The sequence below is a fragment of the Schistocerca americana genome, chromosome 2 (genome assembly GCF_021461395.2).
Source record: "Schistocerca americana isolate TAMUIC-IGC-003095 chromosome 2, iqSchAmer2.1, whole genome shotgun sequence".
NCBI classification, from domain to species: Eukaryota; Metazoa; Arthropoda; class Insecta; order Orthoptera; family Acrididae; genus Schistocerca; species Schistocerca americana.
Genome location: NC_060120.1, coordinates 652,139,820 through 652,157,598, shown reverse-complemented (window position 1 = coordinate 652,157,598; position 17,779 = coordinate 652,139,820). Strand labels below are relative to the sequence as shown.

Genomic DNA, 17,779 nt, shown 5'->3' with positions numbered 1-17,779 from the left:
TCACCTCTTACTGTAACAACAGACAGCAAAAGGTCCTTACCCACAGTGTTGAGAATGGGTATGATGTGGGGTATAAGTGGGGCATGGTTAAATGAGGGGTGCCCCAGGGATCAGTGTTGGGGCCATTCCTGTTTCTTATTTATATAAATGATATGCCCTCTAGTATTACAACTGATTCTAAAATATTTCTGTTTGCTGATGACACTAGCTCAATAGTAAACGATATTGCTTGCAATGCTGGCACTGTTTCAAATGGCTTGTAGAAAAGGAATGGGCATATGATTAGAGAAACTGAACAGTTCAGATTTCTAGGTGTTCAAATAGACAGTAAACTGTCATGGAAAGCCCACATTCAGAATCCTGTTCAAAGATTTAATGCTGCCATTTTTACTATTTGAACAGTATCTAAAGTAAGTGATAGTTCACCATGAAAAGTAGTCTACTTTGCTTACTTTCATTCGCTTAAGACATATGGTGCTATATTTTGGGGCAACTCTTCCCATTCTCAAATCATATTCTTGACTCAGGAATGGGCAGTTTGGGCATAAGTGGTGTAAGTTCGCGAACCTCTTGTTGGCTGCTGTTCATTAGTCTGGGTATTCTGACACTGGCCTCACAATATATATATCCTTTACTCTTTCTTATTAACAAATATCAGCTTATTCCCAATAATTAGCAGCTTTCACTCTGTTAATACTAGGCAGAAATCCAATCTGCATTTGGATTCCACATCCTTGACTCTTGTGCAGAAAGGTGTGCCATATACTGCTGCATCTATTTTCAATGAGCTACCACAAAAATTCAAAAATCTTAGCAATAATCCATGCACTTTCACATTAAAACTAAAGGGTTTCCTCGTGGGTCACTCCTTCTATTCTGTAGAGGAGTTCCTTGAAAAATTAAGCTTATTCCTGTGTTATATTGCTGATTCCATTTACATCAACTTATGGCTTATCTTTTTTTGGGTTCATAAACATTTTATTTTATCAGTTATTACTTCTATGTTTTAATTTCATGTACCGACATGGTCCAAGACCTTGGAGATTTGTTCCTCAACTTGGTATATGGAACTAGACATGTAAAATAAACATTGGTGACATGTTCAGTGGTCAATAGCCACATAAACAAGACTGGATGTGTTGGTAAGTTTTCAGACAACGTCCTTCTTCAGATATAATTACCACAGAAAATGCATAAGTGTACCACGCACACACAAACACACACACAGTTGAGCTGCAGCACGAGTACAATGCAGTCAACAGGGACAATGTAGCCATGAACCCGCATACATGCATGCATTTGCATGTGTGTGTGTGTGTGTGTGTGTGTGTGTGTGCATAGCAACTTATTCAGTCTTACTTATGTGCCTACTGATCTCAATGTCTAATCGAAATGGAGGTTTATTTGACCGTAATTTCACAATCATATATATAAAAAAAAAAAAAAACTTTAATATGGCAATGGAAATCCTGAATGGCATGCAAACAATGGTATACTGAAACATTCAGTTGCTCTGCAGCATTAGGAAAGTGTGTAGTTATACGTATGCTCCAAGATGAACTGTAAGTTTGGAAGCTGAGTTATCCATAACTTGTTTATAAGCTTATTCAATGCTGAATCCTTTGTTTATACTGTCAATGATTGTCTTTCCTTGTACTTTTTGTGAATTTTGCAGAGATAATGTTGTTGAGAACTTAAAAACAGAAAGAACATGATTTGAAAACTTACTTTGCAGAAGATTTCTCTTTAGTTGGAGAGATTTCTGGTGGTTTGCTGGAATGACTGTCCTTCCTTGGAGAAGGAGATGTCACCCTTCCCCCTCTCTCTGGTATTTCAAATTCTTCCCATTCAATGCCCTCAGTCATATCACCATATTCCTGAAATTCAAAGTGAAGCAATATTTTATAAATATGCCATTCATCCTTCAGATGTGCATTGCTGTTCCTCTATTCTTTCTTTTAATCTTTCTTCTTTTCATTGTTCTTTTACTTTCCTGTTTTGTTTTTCATGCCCTTTAGTCACTCATGACTTCCAGCCCCAGAGTGCATTACACTACTACCATAATACTTATAACTCTGTTTTCACATCTCGTCATAAATTTAAAGAAGCTTTTAGAAAATCTGATGTTTTCACAGTATTGCAATGAGAGGGGAAAAAGAAACAGAACTGATCATGTTAATCTGTTATTGTTCACACTGACTGCTGAAGTTGATTCTGTGCTATTTCACTCAAAATAAATCAAAATGAGAGTGTCTTTAATAGTTTGATGGTCTGTAAAACCTAACAATGCATTTCATATTTTTATTTGTGTGGCATATAATTTATATGTGATCTGCAATAATTATTTTGTGTTTTTGTTTGGCAGCATTGTTATTAGGATATTGCATCATTGTTGTGTATTCTACAACTGGCCTAACAATGGAGAATGATATGTAACCCATTCAATCAGTATTTCTGAAACGATCTGTATACCACACTAAAAAATATAATATTTCTAATCATTTTTATATATGCAATTTTATATTATTTGAGTATGGAGTCAATTTATATATCATTACCCTCTTAATTTTTACAATAAAAAGAGATAAAGAGCTCCCATCAGTACTACTAGCTCATAACACAGAATATGAAGTGAAAAGAAATCAGTCACTATCTTACGGTTTATAATGACACTGTCAACGCCAGATAACAGTAGTAGGGTGAAGAATTGGACTTTACACCAAAATCAAATGATTTGCTGTTTTCTGGGTTGTATACAAAAGAAAATGAAATTAAGATCTAAAAACAAAAGGAATCATATCTACTATTAGTTCTTACAGGATTTTCCTTATTTTATGCATATGATTTATCTTATTATTTTATTTGAAAAATGCTTGCTATAGACCTCTGTCAGTTTGCTTCACTGTGGTTATCATAGCAATGGTGAGACGTATTTACAAGATAACAAGATTATATGAGATGTATCTTATATGTTTCTCCTTTGAAATACGTTTTTCAGGAATGATTACAATATTCCTCTAAATCTTTACTAAGTAAATAAAGAAACACTCTTCATAGCATTGTACGGCTGGTTTACAAACTTTGTGGACTTTATTAACAAATAAAATTCTAACATACCTGGCTGTATTGCTGCTGTGACTGTGGTGTATTCTTGCGTTGATGCTGCCGCAGCTTGAACTGCAAAAAACTGTCATTGGGATCTTCTGTCTCATTTTTAGGAGGAGGCCATCGCCATTTCCCAATGCGAACAGTCTTTGCTCGTCCATATGGATCTAAGAATGGTCTAGCTTCTGAAGGGTCAGAATGGTCAGGAGGTGGTGGCATAGGTGGAGGGGGAGGAGGTGGTGCCATTCCAGGTGATGGTGCCTAAAACACCAAGAATATGATATATTTTCACATCTTAACCATAACAGAATGTTAGATAATGGAATGTGATGAAACTATTGATAAGCAAAAGACAAATAGCATACAATACAAAATCTTTATTTTTATAGAAGCCAAGGAACAGAAGTAAGGAATAGACACATAGCCATCCTTTAGCAACTTAAAGTCAAAACTTAAAAGATTTTCAAATGTTCTTTCATCATTGATTTCCCTCTTCTATGGATTTATGGTGCCTCCATTAATCAGGAAACCTGGTTCTTTCATTCAATTCCTGAATATTTAATCTCTTTTGATGGAAAATGTAACTACATCTTATGTTTACATCATATCTGATTTGTGAATATGTCCAATGCTTCAATTATACTTCATTTATACTATCTGCTATCTGATTAACAGTCCTTGGGAAAAAAAAATCCTATGTGTAATTCTGAGTTGTGAAGAGTAGATTTATATTTCTTGTGATACAAGAGAATAATAGCATCTTTACAAAAATGCATTGTTTTCATGGGATATGAATTATGCAACAATCTTTGTTCGTTTATGTTAACCTTTAAGTTCCTTTTGGTTATAGTTCTTGCTCACTAAATAAGTGGCACAAACCAGCAAAACATGAGTGCATGCTACTTCTGTCAAATGCCAACTTATCATGTGAATAATAAGCAAATGAAGCAAAACAGTGTTGTTTTAGTTGTCTGTGTTGTGTACATGGCAAGAGGTACACAGCAACACAGAGGGAGGCCACACCACCACACCACTTGCCTGGGACTTCCTCAGTTCCAAGCAGCCGTCTCCAGATGGCACTTGCCAATCAGGACTACAATCTGCTTCTGTGCCACGTCCTTCAGTGTGTTGTATTTGTCTGCTGATACATGCTGTCAGCTGTCACAGAGAGTGCTGTCAACAGTGGACTATTTTGCTTCTGTCTAGCACTGGGAAGGATGGAGGTCCTTCTGCCAACAGGCACAAAAGTTGACTTGCTTCGGAAACTCTGACAGTTCCTGCAGTGTTTCCCTGGTTTTGATAGTGCCAGCATCTCATGCGATTATGCTACAGATCAAAGTTTCCAGAAATCCATTCAGAAGACTATAGTTTTGACTTAGCAGTCACTATTTACAGATCAATGGTGACAGTTAATTGCAAATGTCTGCATAGTACTTTCAGTCATAGTGATAATATAACAGAATGCCAAGAGACATCAAAGTTACTTAGAGTTCATTGTATTAGTTGTACAACATCTAGTGCTATGTACCAAAGTTAAGAACAATATTGTATCAAAACTACAGGGTGTACACAAAGTCCAGGAATACTTTCAATTATTTATTCCACAAGAACAAAAAATTGTACAGATATCACACATATGTTATCTTGAAGAGAAACCCTGAAAGCTATTTTCATGTATACTGCCACAGCGTGGTTTGGTAATTTGTCGATAGTCAACACTACTTATAAACATGGTGAGTTCAGGTTCAAAGCAAGCTTTTTGTCTGTTGGAGTTCGACAAAAACAAGTATGCTACAGCTGTTCAACGGATGTTTAGAGCCAAGTATGGTAAGAAGCCACCAACAAGGAAGGCCCTTTACCATTGGCACAACAAATTTGTTACGACGAGTTGCTTGTGCTCGGCAAAGAGAAGCGGACGTCCCAGTGTGAGGGAAATGAATATGGAGCACATACGAGAGACATTCATAAGGAGTCCAAAGAAATTGGTGTGTCGTGCATCCCATGAACTCAAAATGGCTTCAATGACAGTGTGGAAAGTCCTGCAACAGATGCTGTCTATGAAACCATTCAAATTGGAGCTAGTGCAGAAGGTCAATGACAACAACAAAAGACAAGCATTTTGAGTTTTGTTCACAGTTGCAACAACTGAATGAGGATGGGGATGGCATTCTTGATCGCTTAATTTTTAGCAATGAAACCACTTTTCACACTAATGGGAAAGTGAATCATCATAATTGTTGAATCTGAGGTACAAGGCATCCATACAAATGCATTGAATTTGAGTGTGATTCCCCAAAGATAAACGTTTTTTGTGCCTAGTCACGTCGAAAACTGTACGGGCCATTCTTCTTCACCGAGAGCACTGTCACTAGATACTCCTACTTGGACATGTTGCAGCAATGGCTGATGCCTCAAATGCAATCGGACTCTCCGTTCATCTTTCAGCAGAATGGGGCTCCACCCCATTTTCATCATGAAGTTCATGGGTACCTGAACACAGAGCTGCCGCATCGATGGATTGGGCATGCTACAGAAGGGGACAGCTGCTTCATGAAATGGCCTCTCCAATCACCAGATCTCACTCCATGCAGCTTTTTCTGTGGAGACACATTAAAGATCTGATGTATGTACCGCCTCTACCCCATGATGTAGGAGAGCTCAAGGAGAGAATATGAGCAACTGCCACAGTCGACAATGCCATGTTGGGACGGGTATGGCAAAAATTCGATTACCGTATTGACGTCTGCTGGGTCACTCATAGTTCGCATATTGAATCTTTCTAAAAAAACACTATCAGAGTTTCTCTTCAAAATGCAATATGTATGACATTGTTACAATGTTTAGTTCTTGTGCAATAAATAATTGAAAGTGTTCCCAGACTTTATGTACACCCTGTATTAATAAATGTTATTGATTATTTATTATTGTTTGGCACAGTTCTGTTCTAGTGCCACCCTCTCAAGAAAGTGTAAGATTTGATATAGTAGCATGCGTACCTGTTGTTAAAGAGAAATATATTAAGTTGAACGGAGGAAATTATGAGCGATGTGAGAGGTTCCAATACGTGGGAGTGCTGGTTATGGAGGATTGCAGAATAAAAGAAGAAATAAAATCTAGGTTTGCTGCAGGAAATAGAGCTTACTGGGCCCTGATCAAGATCCTTCAGTATGTAGTCTGGGCAGAAAATCGAAGGTGACTGTCTATCGAACAGTCATAAGACTGGTGGTAATGTATGGCTCAGAAACATGGACAATGACTGTAGCAGAAGAAGAGCTCTTGAGAAGATGGGAGAGGAAAATATTAAGAAACATTTTTGGAGCCCTATATAAGGCGGGGCAATGGAGGATAAGGAGAAACAAGGAATTGGAAGAACTGTATAGAAATCCTGACTTGGTGACTGAAATTAAGTGTAACAGTTTGAGACGGCTGGACCATGTAGAGTGAAAGTTGGAGGATTGAGCTGTCAAAAAGGTTTACACAGGAAATCCAAGTGGCAAAAGGAGCAAAGGGAGACCCAGAAATGATGGCTGGAGGATGTTGAAAATGATTTGAGAAAGATTGGACTCAGGAGATGGAGGAAACGAGCAGAAAATCATCAGGATTGGGCTGTGATCATCAGAGAAGCCAAGGCCCTACACGGGCTGTAGTGCCAAGGAGTAAGTAAGTAAGCATGCATAGCACCAGCTTTTAGAATCATAGTACATAATAACTTTTCTGCTACTGTTGATGTTTGGGCTGAATTCGTAGTAACAATTCATTACAGCACCTTAACAATCCACAATATTTAAATTGAAAAATTAGAGATATTTTAATGCATAGTATAGCCATTCAACTTATTTTGAAAATTGTTCTTGTAAATACTGTGAATCAATAGAAATTTCTATGCATCTAACTTCCAACAATTATTGAACACAAACACTTCTTGCACAACACAAATGAGCGATGTCTTAATTTTAATAGCAAATTCTGCTTCTAGATTAAATATCACAAATGTCTGCAACATTTTCAACAAATCATCAGGATTGGGCTGTGATCATCAGAGAAGCCAAGGCCCTACACGGGCTGTAGTGCCAAGGAGTAAGTAAGTAAGCATGCATAGCACCAGCTTTTAGAATCATAGTACATAATAACTTTTCTGCTACTGTTGATGTTTGGGCTGAATTCGTAGTAACAATTCATTACAGCACCTCAACAATCCACAATATTTAAATTGAAAAATTAGAGATATTTTAATGCATAGTATAGCCATTCAACTTATTTCGAAAATTGTTCTTGTGAATACTGTGAATCAATAGAAATTTCTATGCATCTAACTTCCAACAATTATTGAACACAAACACTTCTTGCACAACACAAATGAGCGATGTCTTAATTTTAATAGCAAATTCTGCTTCTAGATTAAATATCACAAATGTCTGCAACATTTTCAACAAAAGAATGGCACTTTTCACAAGGGAGTAGCCACTAAAGTTTTGCATAGAAAACACACAATTATTACAAGGGCTTATCACTCCTCATCAAGTCATCAGAAAAACAGACATTTTTGGAGACAGTATAGCATTGCTGTCTATGCTGAGGAGGAGAAGATGGCTCGAGAAACTGCTGAGAAGATGGTAGCTAAAAAATTATGAAACAATACAACAGTAGGTTCATAGCTTTTATTATCTGCATGGCAGAATGCAGACTGTGTCAGTTACATATTATTATCATAGCAGGTACTGACAATTTGCAGCAATCAGATAAGGCATGCCACAGAGTCCTACTTTTTGGTACTCTATTGTTTCTGATATACATGACTGATCTACTTGCATTGCCACAAGATGCACTGCAAGAATAAAAACGGTACTAGATCTGTTAATGTAATGGCACCTAATGAAATAGTTGAAAACATCTGCAGGTACTTCACAGAAAGTGGATTATCACTGAATTTTGATAAGATTCAGTACATACCATTCAACACTTTCCATAGAACTTCTCAATCTACAAAAATAGTCTTTCTGAACAAAGCAACAGAAAAAGAAAATAGTGTTAAGTTTTTAGGATTACAGACAGACAACTACCTTGATTGGTAAACCCATGCTCTAGAATTAATTATCTTAGGTCAGCTGGATCTATTACAAGTGGTTTTTTTATATGAAGAAACTAACTTATTCTTCATACTTCCACGTAGCTTTCTATTACAAGTGATTTTTTAAAATGAAGAAACTAACTTATTCTTCATACTTCCACGCAGCTTTGTATGGAAGCAAAATGTCAATGTCAAACAGATCAGACCAGAAGAAAATAGAAGGTTTTGAAATGTGGTGCTGCAGGATAATACTGAAGATTAGATGAGTTTATCAGGAGGAGGTACAGAATCGAATTGGGCAGAAAAAAATTATAGGATTGGTTTACAAGACACATATTGTGGCATCAAGGAAAGTCAATTTAGTTACCAAGGGAAGCGTTGAAGGTATAAATTGTAGAGGGAAATGAGACTTGACTGCAGCAAGAAGGTTGAAATGGATGTAGGTTGCATTAGTTATGCAGAAATGAACAGGCTTTCACAGTACGGAACAGCTTGGAGAGCTGCATCCTGCCAGTGTAGACTAAAGACACAACCTCAACAACTTATGAAATTATTTTTCTTAGGAAATTCAACTTACAGGGATTGTATTTTCAAAATAAAGAAACATATTATTAGAATTATACATGGTGCCAGTTCTAGGACGTCTTTCAGGGACCTCTCCTAAAACCATGGTATTTTGACAACTTGTAATTCCTAACTCAATGCTGTCTTAAATTACGCTATTCACTTAAGGATAGAGCACATGAAATGACATTAGGCAGGCAAACACCCAGAGATTACATTAGGAGGCAGTGAGTTGCTAAGGGCGGCAAGGCTGGAAGTTGGATGGGTGGGTAATTTGTGTGGGGAATCACAGAGGAACTAGAATGTTCTAGAATAATCTTCGCATAGGTAGACCTTCCATGAACTAAAATACCCATGGAACAGCTATATTGAAGGGGAATTCCAGTACTGGTCTGCTATGTGTTATCTCAATACAATATATTGAGAATTTTGTAAAATATTCCCTGTAGTTTGTTAACACTTCAGGTAAAGAAGAATTTTAATTAAAATACTAAGGGTGTAATGGAGGACAGAACTTAATAAATTTGTTTTCTCTGTTAGATTTTGTATGCATTCATTCATTTGCAAAATTGGGTATGTCAAATTGACTCATCGTGAGAGAGCTTGTGTATAGTGGGAGGGGAGCCAGCTTTGATGTTGGCAAGATTGTAATTACAAGTCTCTACTGGACAGCCTTGGAGGCAGATCATGTATATGAATGTTTCATTGGAACTGTTCATTTCTGAGTTAGTACCACATTTATCTAAGTACTAACACTTTTCAAGCACTGTTCTGAGTGTCCAAAACAGCACCTGAATAACAAACAGTTATTATTTCACACTAATTACACAAAATTAATGTGTCATATAGGAAGTGACTATTCACTGAGTGTGGAAGTACAATTTCCAATTGTGGTGATGTTTAGAATGATGGTAGGTCCATGTTCTTGAGTCAAAATGCTGTTTCCACAAAATGGGTAAGTAATTCCAGCACGTGGCTTTGCACTTGCAAGAATTTCTAATCCCCCTCCCACTATTGCTCAATCATGCAGATGATCTTCTGACCAGACGTGCAAAGTATTACGGCCCGGTCTTTTGGTACAGCTTTATAATGCTCAAGTGAGCAAGTGCCTCTTTCTGTAAAGTCATGTGTGGTAGTGCAAACTTCATTATATACTATTTTACAGTTTTACGCATTTTCTCAGTTCAAAGTGCTTGAGTCCTATAAACAGCTAGTGAATGGATAGGCACAACAAAAAGACAGCTAAACATACAAGCTTTTGGCCAAAAGGCCTTCTTCTGAATTAGACGAATGCACATTCAAGCAAACACAACTTTCACACATGTGACCACAGTCTCTAGCTGCCAAGGCCAGGCTGGCAGTCGTTTTGTTACTGTCACCATTCTATTCTGGATTTTTCACTGTTTGACAAATGGATAGTTTTTTTTCTGTAATGAGTATCTGTTTCATGCTAAAGACAATCATTAACATAACTGATGTAAGTATCTTTAGCAGCAAACGACTGGAAAGAACTAGGAAGAGGTTGGAAGATGACATACACGCATAAGAAGTTCAAAATATGGGGTTTGCAGGATCACAGGGAGATCTGAAGCAGAATTCCCATGTATACAGTTTAGATGAACTAGCATGGAACTAAGTACTCTTGTGGCAGATTCTGGCTTATTTTTATTTATTTTCCATTGATCTTGCATGTAGAGCGTGTTTTTAATATTATACTTAATGTAATTTCAAAGCCTTAATCAATGCAGCTCCAAGCAGATATTGGCTAGGAGAAGTGTTCCCAAACATAATAAATAACTGTTACAACAGCCGGTGAGCTGATATTATAGGCAGTGCACATCAGCACACTGTCTCTTGTGAAGTGGGGTTGGATTCAACTGAAGCTTGTTGTCTGACAAAACAAAGACACTCTCCAAGCATGCAAATATAGTTATAGTTGATATATTAAAAAGTGCCTAGAGAGAAATGATGTCCACAAACAGGATTACTGGGATTTCCTAGACAAAAAAACAGTTAAATTTTAATATAAACTTGTTTATTAACCTTAAAGAATGAAAAGATTTACTTCAGACAAGTTTTGGAATGGTAACTAAATTACCAAAATTTTACCTAGAGTAAAAGAGTCATTATTGTTGTAAGACACTGCCCACAGTAAACAACCACCTCAAGGGAAGTCAAGAATTTGCAAAGTTGGGTATGCGCATGTTTCTAGGCAATTTAATACAATAAACATATAAGATTTAATTCAATGTCTGTTTGTCTTTGCTTATGACTAACCTATATCCCAACTCTATGTTTTGCTTATTCACCATTTTTATTTACTTATTCCACTATCCACCCATGCACAGCAAAATACAGTATGTATGTTGTCCAAGTGAACATTTAAATTTTATATGATATCATTACAAGGAAATGGAACATACAAGTATGTACATATAATAATACACACAAAACATAAATAATGATTGCAACAAGTACTCCTGCTGGAAGTAGTTTGGGATTCCTCATTTAATGAGCACATTGTGGAAGCAGTTGTCAATATTCACAAGGATCTCCTCCACACCGATTCATGGAATGAAAAACTCATCTGATCTAAACATGTAATGAATTTTCTGCCAGTGATAGCACTGACAGAATGATAAAAGGCACTCTAATCTCTGGCATTAAATTGTTTGAATCCATTCAGCAATAAAATTGATGTATGGAAGGCAATATAACAAATATAAAACAACACATTGTGAATCTTCATCCTTATTCTTCATATTCAGGGTAAAGGTAGTATAGGAAAAAAATTACTTCAGTGTCTAATTGTTCCAGTTCTCTGGATGTTTCATTTTTATGAGGTAATAATGTTGTTCTGTCTCTATAGCAATAACACAAAAAGTTTTCTTCCAGAAAACTCACTCAGTAAAATAATATCAGAAACTAATTGTGACAGCTTACCTTAGTGTATGATGTTGTAGATTCAACTGAACTCTTCCTATTCTTGAGCTCAGACAATACATTTGTGAAAGCTGAGTGTGCATTTTTTGTGGGGCTCATTTTCCTAGGTGAAGATGCAGCTTCTTTGAGAGGAGAACCCTGCTGAGGAATCTGAAAGATTATAACCTGCAGTTGAACAATGGAAAATCCAGAATGGAATGTAACAATATTATGAAAAGGATTACTGCTACCCACCATATAGTGGAGATGCTGAATCGTAGATAGGCTCAACAAAAAGACAGTCAGAAAGGGTCATGAGATCTTCTGTCAATTGGAAAACTTTTCTCTTTTCCTCCCACCACTTCCACATAATTAGCTTGCTAGACCTAAGAGTAGGGGCTGTCACTGACCCATCAAATAAAAGTTGACTATAACTGGCAATTAATGCAGTAATATGTTGTACCCGCTGCAAATGGCTTAACATCAATGACTTTACTTTCTGACAGTCTTTTTGTTGTGCCTATCTGTGACTCAGCATCTCCACTATATGGTGAGTGAGCAACTGTCTTTTTCATAATATAATTTATAGTACGTAATATATTAATCTGAGGGATTCTTCAGTACTGAGACCCAGTTACTGAGGAGTAAGAAAGAAACAAGGACAAATGGAAGATATTCTGGGTGTCTTAAATGTAGAATTTGAAGTCATCAACAAAGAAGTTATAATCTGCATGTACATTTATACTCCATACGTCATCCTACAATGTGTGGTGGAGGAAAAAAAAGTTCTATAGCTGTAATATGATACTCATATCTACAAAGCTTTGCCTTTAGCAACTACTGCACTGCCTACATTATCAAGAAAGACCTTGTAATTTTGTACTGTCTAATGAAACTACATATGTATGTCAAACCTGTGGGGGTTTTGGTGGCTGTTTACTTGTAGGCCCATTGGCGGAGGCAGGTGTCGCAGCATACTGCAGCACAGATGTAGTCTGGCGTTTTTCAGTTGACCAGAGTTCTCCATTTTCCGGCTCTCGAAAAGATACCTAATTTTTGGGGGTATAAAATGCTCCTTTAGAGATAAGTACAGTTATTACCATGCGTTGAAGGTTTATAATGAAGATGCAAAAAATGATGAGTAGATTCTTCGAGATTCAATATTCAGTCTGAATTTAAAAAAATACATTTTTTTAAGGATGCTGAATTTTAGTGTGGTTCACTCCTGACAACAGTTCCACTTCCATAAAATTACATAACTCATTGTGAAAACATCTGGTTTACTGCAGTTATTATAGTCCTCTGTTTTATAACCACAAGTTAAATTTTATTGCTAAGTGAAATGCAGGGCTACAGAAAATCAAATGGTATGGCATATTAGTGCCTATTTTTATTCAATGTGAGTTATGGATAAGGAAATTTAGAGATCCCACACCATTTCTGATAAATTATGAATGCTCATCAGAGATGAGTATATTTCTTACAATATTTTATTTTGTTGAATGAAAAAAGAAAAACATGTAGTGCAACTCAAACTGCTGCACATTTCAATCTTAAAATTTCAAGACTCCTGCCTTACTTTAGTGTTTTCTGAACACTGTAGCTCACCAAAAAGTTAAAAAAGTGTAAAAAAAAGGACTCATTATTGTCCTCTTTCATGGATTATTTTTGATTTCTTACTCAAAATGAAAGACTTTCTATGTAATATTTTTTGAAGAAACATACACAATTTAAAATATTTAGATATAACAAATGGCCCCATTAAAAGCTATAGCTAGCAAATTTAAATTATCCTTGCAAATCATATAGCTGCATTCTTTTTAATGTTGTGAAAAAATTATTTTTGTTTTCGAGTCAGCTCTGAAATTCTGATGCGGTACAGGCTTCTCCTGCTCTTTGGATCACCAACTGTATGGCACAGGTTGTCATACTGAATTTGCTACACAGCTGCATGTTGCTATAACACATCTTGTTTTTGAAGAACTACTTACATCAGAAGTTACTGGTACCTCCAAAAGTAACTTTCAAAATCTTTTCCACGTACTGAATCAGTCATGCAATGCAATGTTATAATTTAACATTACTTAAATAAAGAAGACAATGAAATCACAAACATTATCCACCATATTACCATGCACTTGCATCAGACAGACACCAAGAATATTAAGAAAATAAACTGCGTCAAAGTGACAAAAGAAAGGCAAGCAAGTGTTGCAGATTCACATGTAGTGCCTGTTACAGAAATTAATGAACATTTACAACAAGCTCAGTGCAACCAATATTGTGATATGTCCCACATATCAGTTTATTGCCCTCAATGTAAAATAATATGCCACTGGTTACAAAGCCAAATACAGAAGTAGACCAGAAGAAGCTATGAGAATAAAATGTGTGACTCACTAGAACATAGACTAAACAGCACATAAAATAAAGTTGATGTTCTAAGCACAGCACACAGTAAGTACATGGTGAATGCTCTTCCAGTCCAACGAATGTAATTTGTTACTGAAAGTGGCACAAGAAAAAAGTCACCCAGTTTATACATCTGTCTTGTCAGCTGCACCGCACACCAACAAGCAATGCTATCTGCAAGCAAGTCTACAAGTGTCAGTGAAAATCTCATATTTCAACCAGTCATATTCATCTCTTCCACTACAGTCAACAGCACCCTGTCTGCTTTGTTGAGCGGGTGTCAGTGTACAATGTCTCTTTGACTTTTAAATTCACTACATGAGATTAACTCACCCATGCAGTTGTAGATGTAGATCAGTTTTTATGAGAGCTGAATCATTTTATAATCAGATGGATTCTCATCAGTATAAATATGTCTTGTGCTGAACACTGAAACATTCCAGTAATTGACCAGGTTTGGAAGAATTCGGGTATCATAGGATCACGAGATCTTCTGTCAAACAGGAAAGCTTTTCCTCTTTCGCCCCCAAGAGTGACACATAATTAGCTTCATGGACCTAGACAAGTGGCTGTCACTGACCCATCAAATAAAAGTTGGATTATAAAGGGATATTAATGCAGTAATATGCTGAACCCACTAGAAATGACTTTACATCACTGTCTGTGGAAGTAGACCAATGGTCAATCAACCTGTCTTTGAAAATGTTAACTACATATGATAGAGGAACATCAAGAGTGTTTGGCTGATGATTAATCTACAATAATATTATATCTTTGGGAATGTTTCCAGTTAGACTGTTCCCATCTCCTGTTTCAAAATTGGTCAGTTTCTATCTCTATGGTCAAATGAGCAACTCATCTGATTACAGAAGCTCACATTTTTGGTCAGTTTGTCAGTGATTATTCCTAATGCTACACAGTTCCTTATTTCGGTTGCATGTGCCATTTTCTCATTCAAGATATCAGCTAATATTCTGTACAAAGTTATTTAGCTGATATTAAACTGTTTATTTAGGATATTCTACGTGTTCTAATGCTGCAGCTATGGCTTTAATACTATGCATGAAATTTGAAACATGCTGAGCCACAATAGTATGACAGCGGACATCTCATATACTCTCCCTTCTCTTTTCTCAAGTATGCAGCTGCCCCACTACTACTGAAGATAACGGCGTCTGTTCCCCATTATTGAATAACTTCCCTGACAAGTAAATAGTTAAGCAGTATAACACAGATATTGAAATGTGATAAACTTTAATTTCTGTATATTGTCTATGACTTTTTCTTCAAACAGAGAGGAAATTAACATTCTTCTAACTTAAGTTTAATTATCTAAATGCAATCAGCAAAGCATAGTTATTTTAAATTTTTTCCCTCGGGAACATGATGAAAGGATTCCACAGGCTATAACTGTTGCAATCAATTCCTTCCCAATCCTTGCTGTGGTGAACAAATGGTTTGTTTCTATTTATCACACTATTATCAGGACATCATAGCCCATAAGAAAGATAAACTTTATGTCTTAGCTTGCTTTAAAATGTTTTACAACAAGTAAGGAAAGGGACAACTGCAAAAGCTATTATTTTCTTCTTCTGTTTTACATGTACTTTCACAAATTGGTCTGGACTGTATACAGCAATTGTTATCATTCTAATTCTTTTAAAAACTTATCATTTATTCACTTCATCAACTTGTGATATGTAGTGCTGAGGAATCGGATGTAATAACACAAATTATTTGAAAAAAAAAAAAAAAATTCATTTTCTTCAGATATTATTTGCTTGGTATAGTGGCAATTCTTGGTTTTAACAATATACACTATTTGTGTCAGCATTTGCCTTATAATTATGTTGCTGATTTCACTGTATTCTTGCTGAACTAAGAGCTGAGAAAGTCAAATATTAAAGAAAATGCAAATATAAGTGCAACAGGTACCATATATTAGTGATGGGAGTAATGGGCTCGCAAAGCAATGACAAAAGTTTAATTTAACTATCAAATACTTCCTTGCAATGTTTAAGAATATGAAAAACTTCTTTACATGCTCTCCTATATTCTCAGTGTCTAACAAAGAATGTAAAGTAAATGTTAAAAAATATTTTGATCTAGGCACCTTCTTCTCTCTCCGAATTAATTTTTGAAAGTGTGGAAGCCTATTATTTCTACATTTTCATCCCAGGTTTTCCTTTGTCATAAATAATAAAATGTTTCACATTTGATTAAATATCTCAAGCACTTTCAACAAAATAAAAATGTAATGATTTCGAAGAGACCGCTGTTAATTCTAAAAGACAATTAAAAGTAGTGAATAGCTAATGAGATTTTGAAATTTAAAAAACAGCAGTCAAGTCACAAAAATCCATAATTCATTACAGATCTAGAGTTTGATTATAACATAGTCATCATTGATGCTAAAATACAAAAAACAGTTAGAATCAGAACAGGTACAAAATGTGTATGTAACACAGTTATATGACTCCATATAAATTGGAACATAATAATAACATACCATTACCAGAAGTGTCATACAGGTATCAACATGTCAGAACATTAAAATGTGACAAATGACACTAGCCTTTATATGGCAGAAACAAAAGTACGACAATTGCTTACCAAGAGTCCAGAGGGCATGACTGTGTCATCGAGAACCTGTAGTGCCTTCTATTGGAGTATACATCCAAGAAGCTATATTTTAATTTTCATTGAACACCATAACCTTAAAATACAGTGTATATGTGATATGTAAATCACACAGCAAATATATGAATGCATAAAAACAAGCAACAGAATTGACTTGCAAATACATTTATGAAGGACACGTGGTGTCCCCTATGGGATTACATGGTGACAAAAGCATTTTGAATTTTATAATAAGACTAATGGTTTAAATCTATTTACAAAGTTTTATACAGCAAATTTCAGTAATGTGTCAAAAACTATAAAGATTTACTTTGAATAAAATCTAAAAAATTTACAGTAAAATAAGATAACATAACATTGTATCACAAGTCATGAGGCACCCTCTTCAGGATTGCATTTGAGTGTGGTAATAATTTCCAGAGCTCTTTGTTAAAGTGCCAAGTATTTGGACAAATATTCATTTACACACTTTCATATTTCTAATGTTACAAACTTCTAAAATTAAAAATAAACAAAACAAAATAGAAAATAAAATAAAACAATGTAGAAGAAAATTGTCATGGTATGACAATATACAAAAACTGTCAAAAAGCTACTGCATTCTCCATAACTGATAGAGCTCCATCTCTGTGTACAAATAAGAGAATACAGAACATAGTCAAAAAGCTAGCACATTTTCCATACCCGATAGGGCTCCATCTCTCTGGCAGCGTATTATCAAGTCATCTACAAATACATAAAAACGGAACCATTATGTCAAATATAAAACAGAATTACATTGTTATGGTATCAACTGATGTTAAAACCAGTAAAAAGTACCCTGGAAACAATCATTTGGAAGACAAAAACAAAACAGTACGAAGTGAGAACATTAATTTGGAAAACAACAATAAAAAAATTACACTTCCCTGCCATATTATGGAACATTTAGCATGGATATTGCAGCTATCTTTATAAAACACATTTATTTTTTTGACAACAGTTAATTTAGGGCTGATTTTGGCTAATGGTGTTGACAAGAAAAAAAAATTATGTATTTCATGAGTCTGGTGTGTATATAATCCAGTG

The 17,779-nt window shown here is 35.6% G+C and overlaps 1 protein-coding gene across 1 annotated transcript in view; it reads right to left on the bottom strand.

The window, feature by feature from the left end:
• The window catches only part of LOC124589362 (unconventional myosin-XV), a 931,914-nt gene that overhangs the window by 263,261 nt on the left and 650,874 nt on the right, over positions 1–17,779 (bottom strand). Inside the window, exons 35-38 of the mRNA XM_047131550.1 lie at positions 12,574–12,708; positions 11,681–11,830; positions 3,118–3,366; positions 1,729–1,877 (exon numbers count right to left, since the gene is read on the bottom strand). Of these exons, the coding sequence (XP_046987506.1) occupies positions 1,729–1,877; positions 3,118–3,366; positions 11,681–11,830; positions 12,574–12,708 (683 nt within the window). The remainder of the gene's footprint in view (positions 1–1,728; positions 1,878–3,117; positions 3,367–11,680; positions 11,831–12,573; positions 12,709–17,779) is intronic.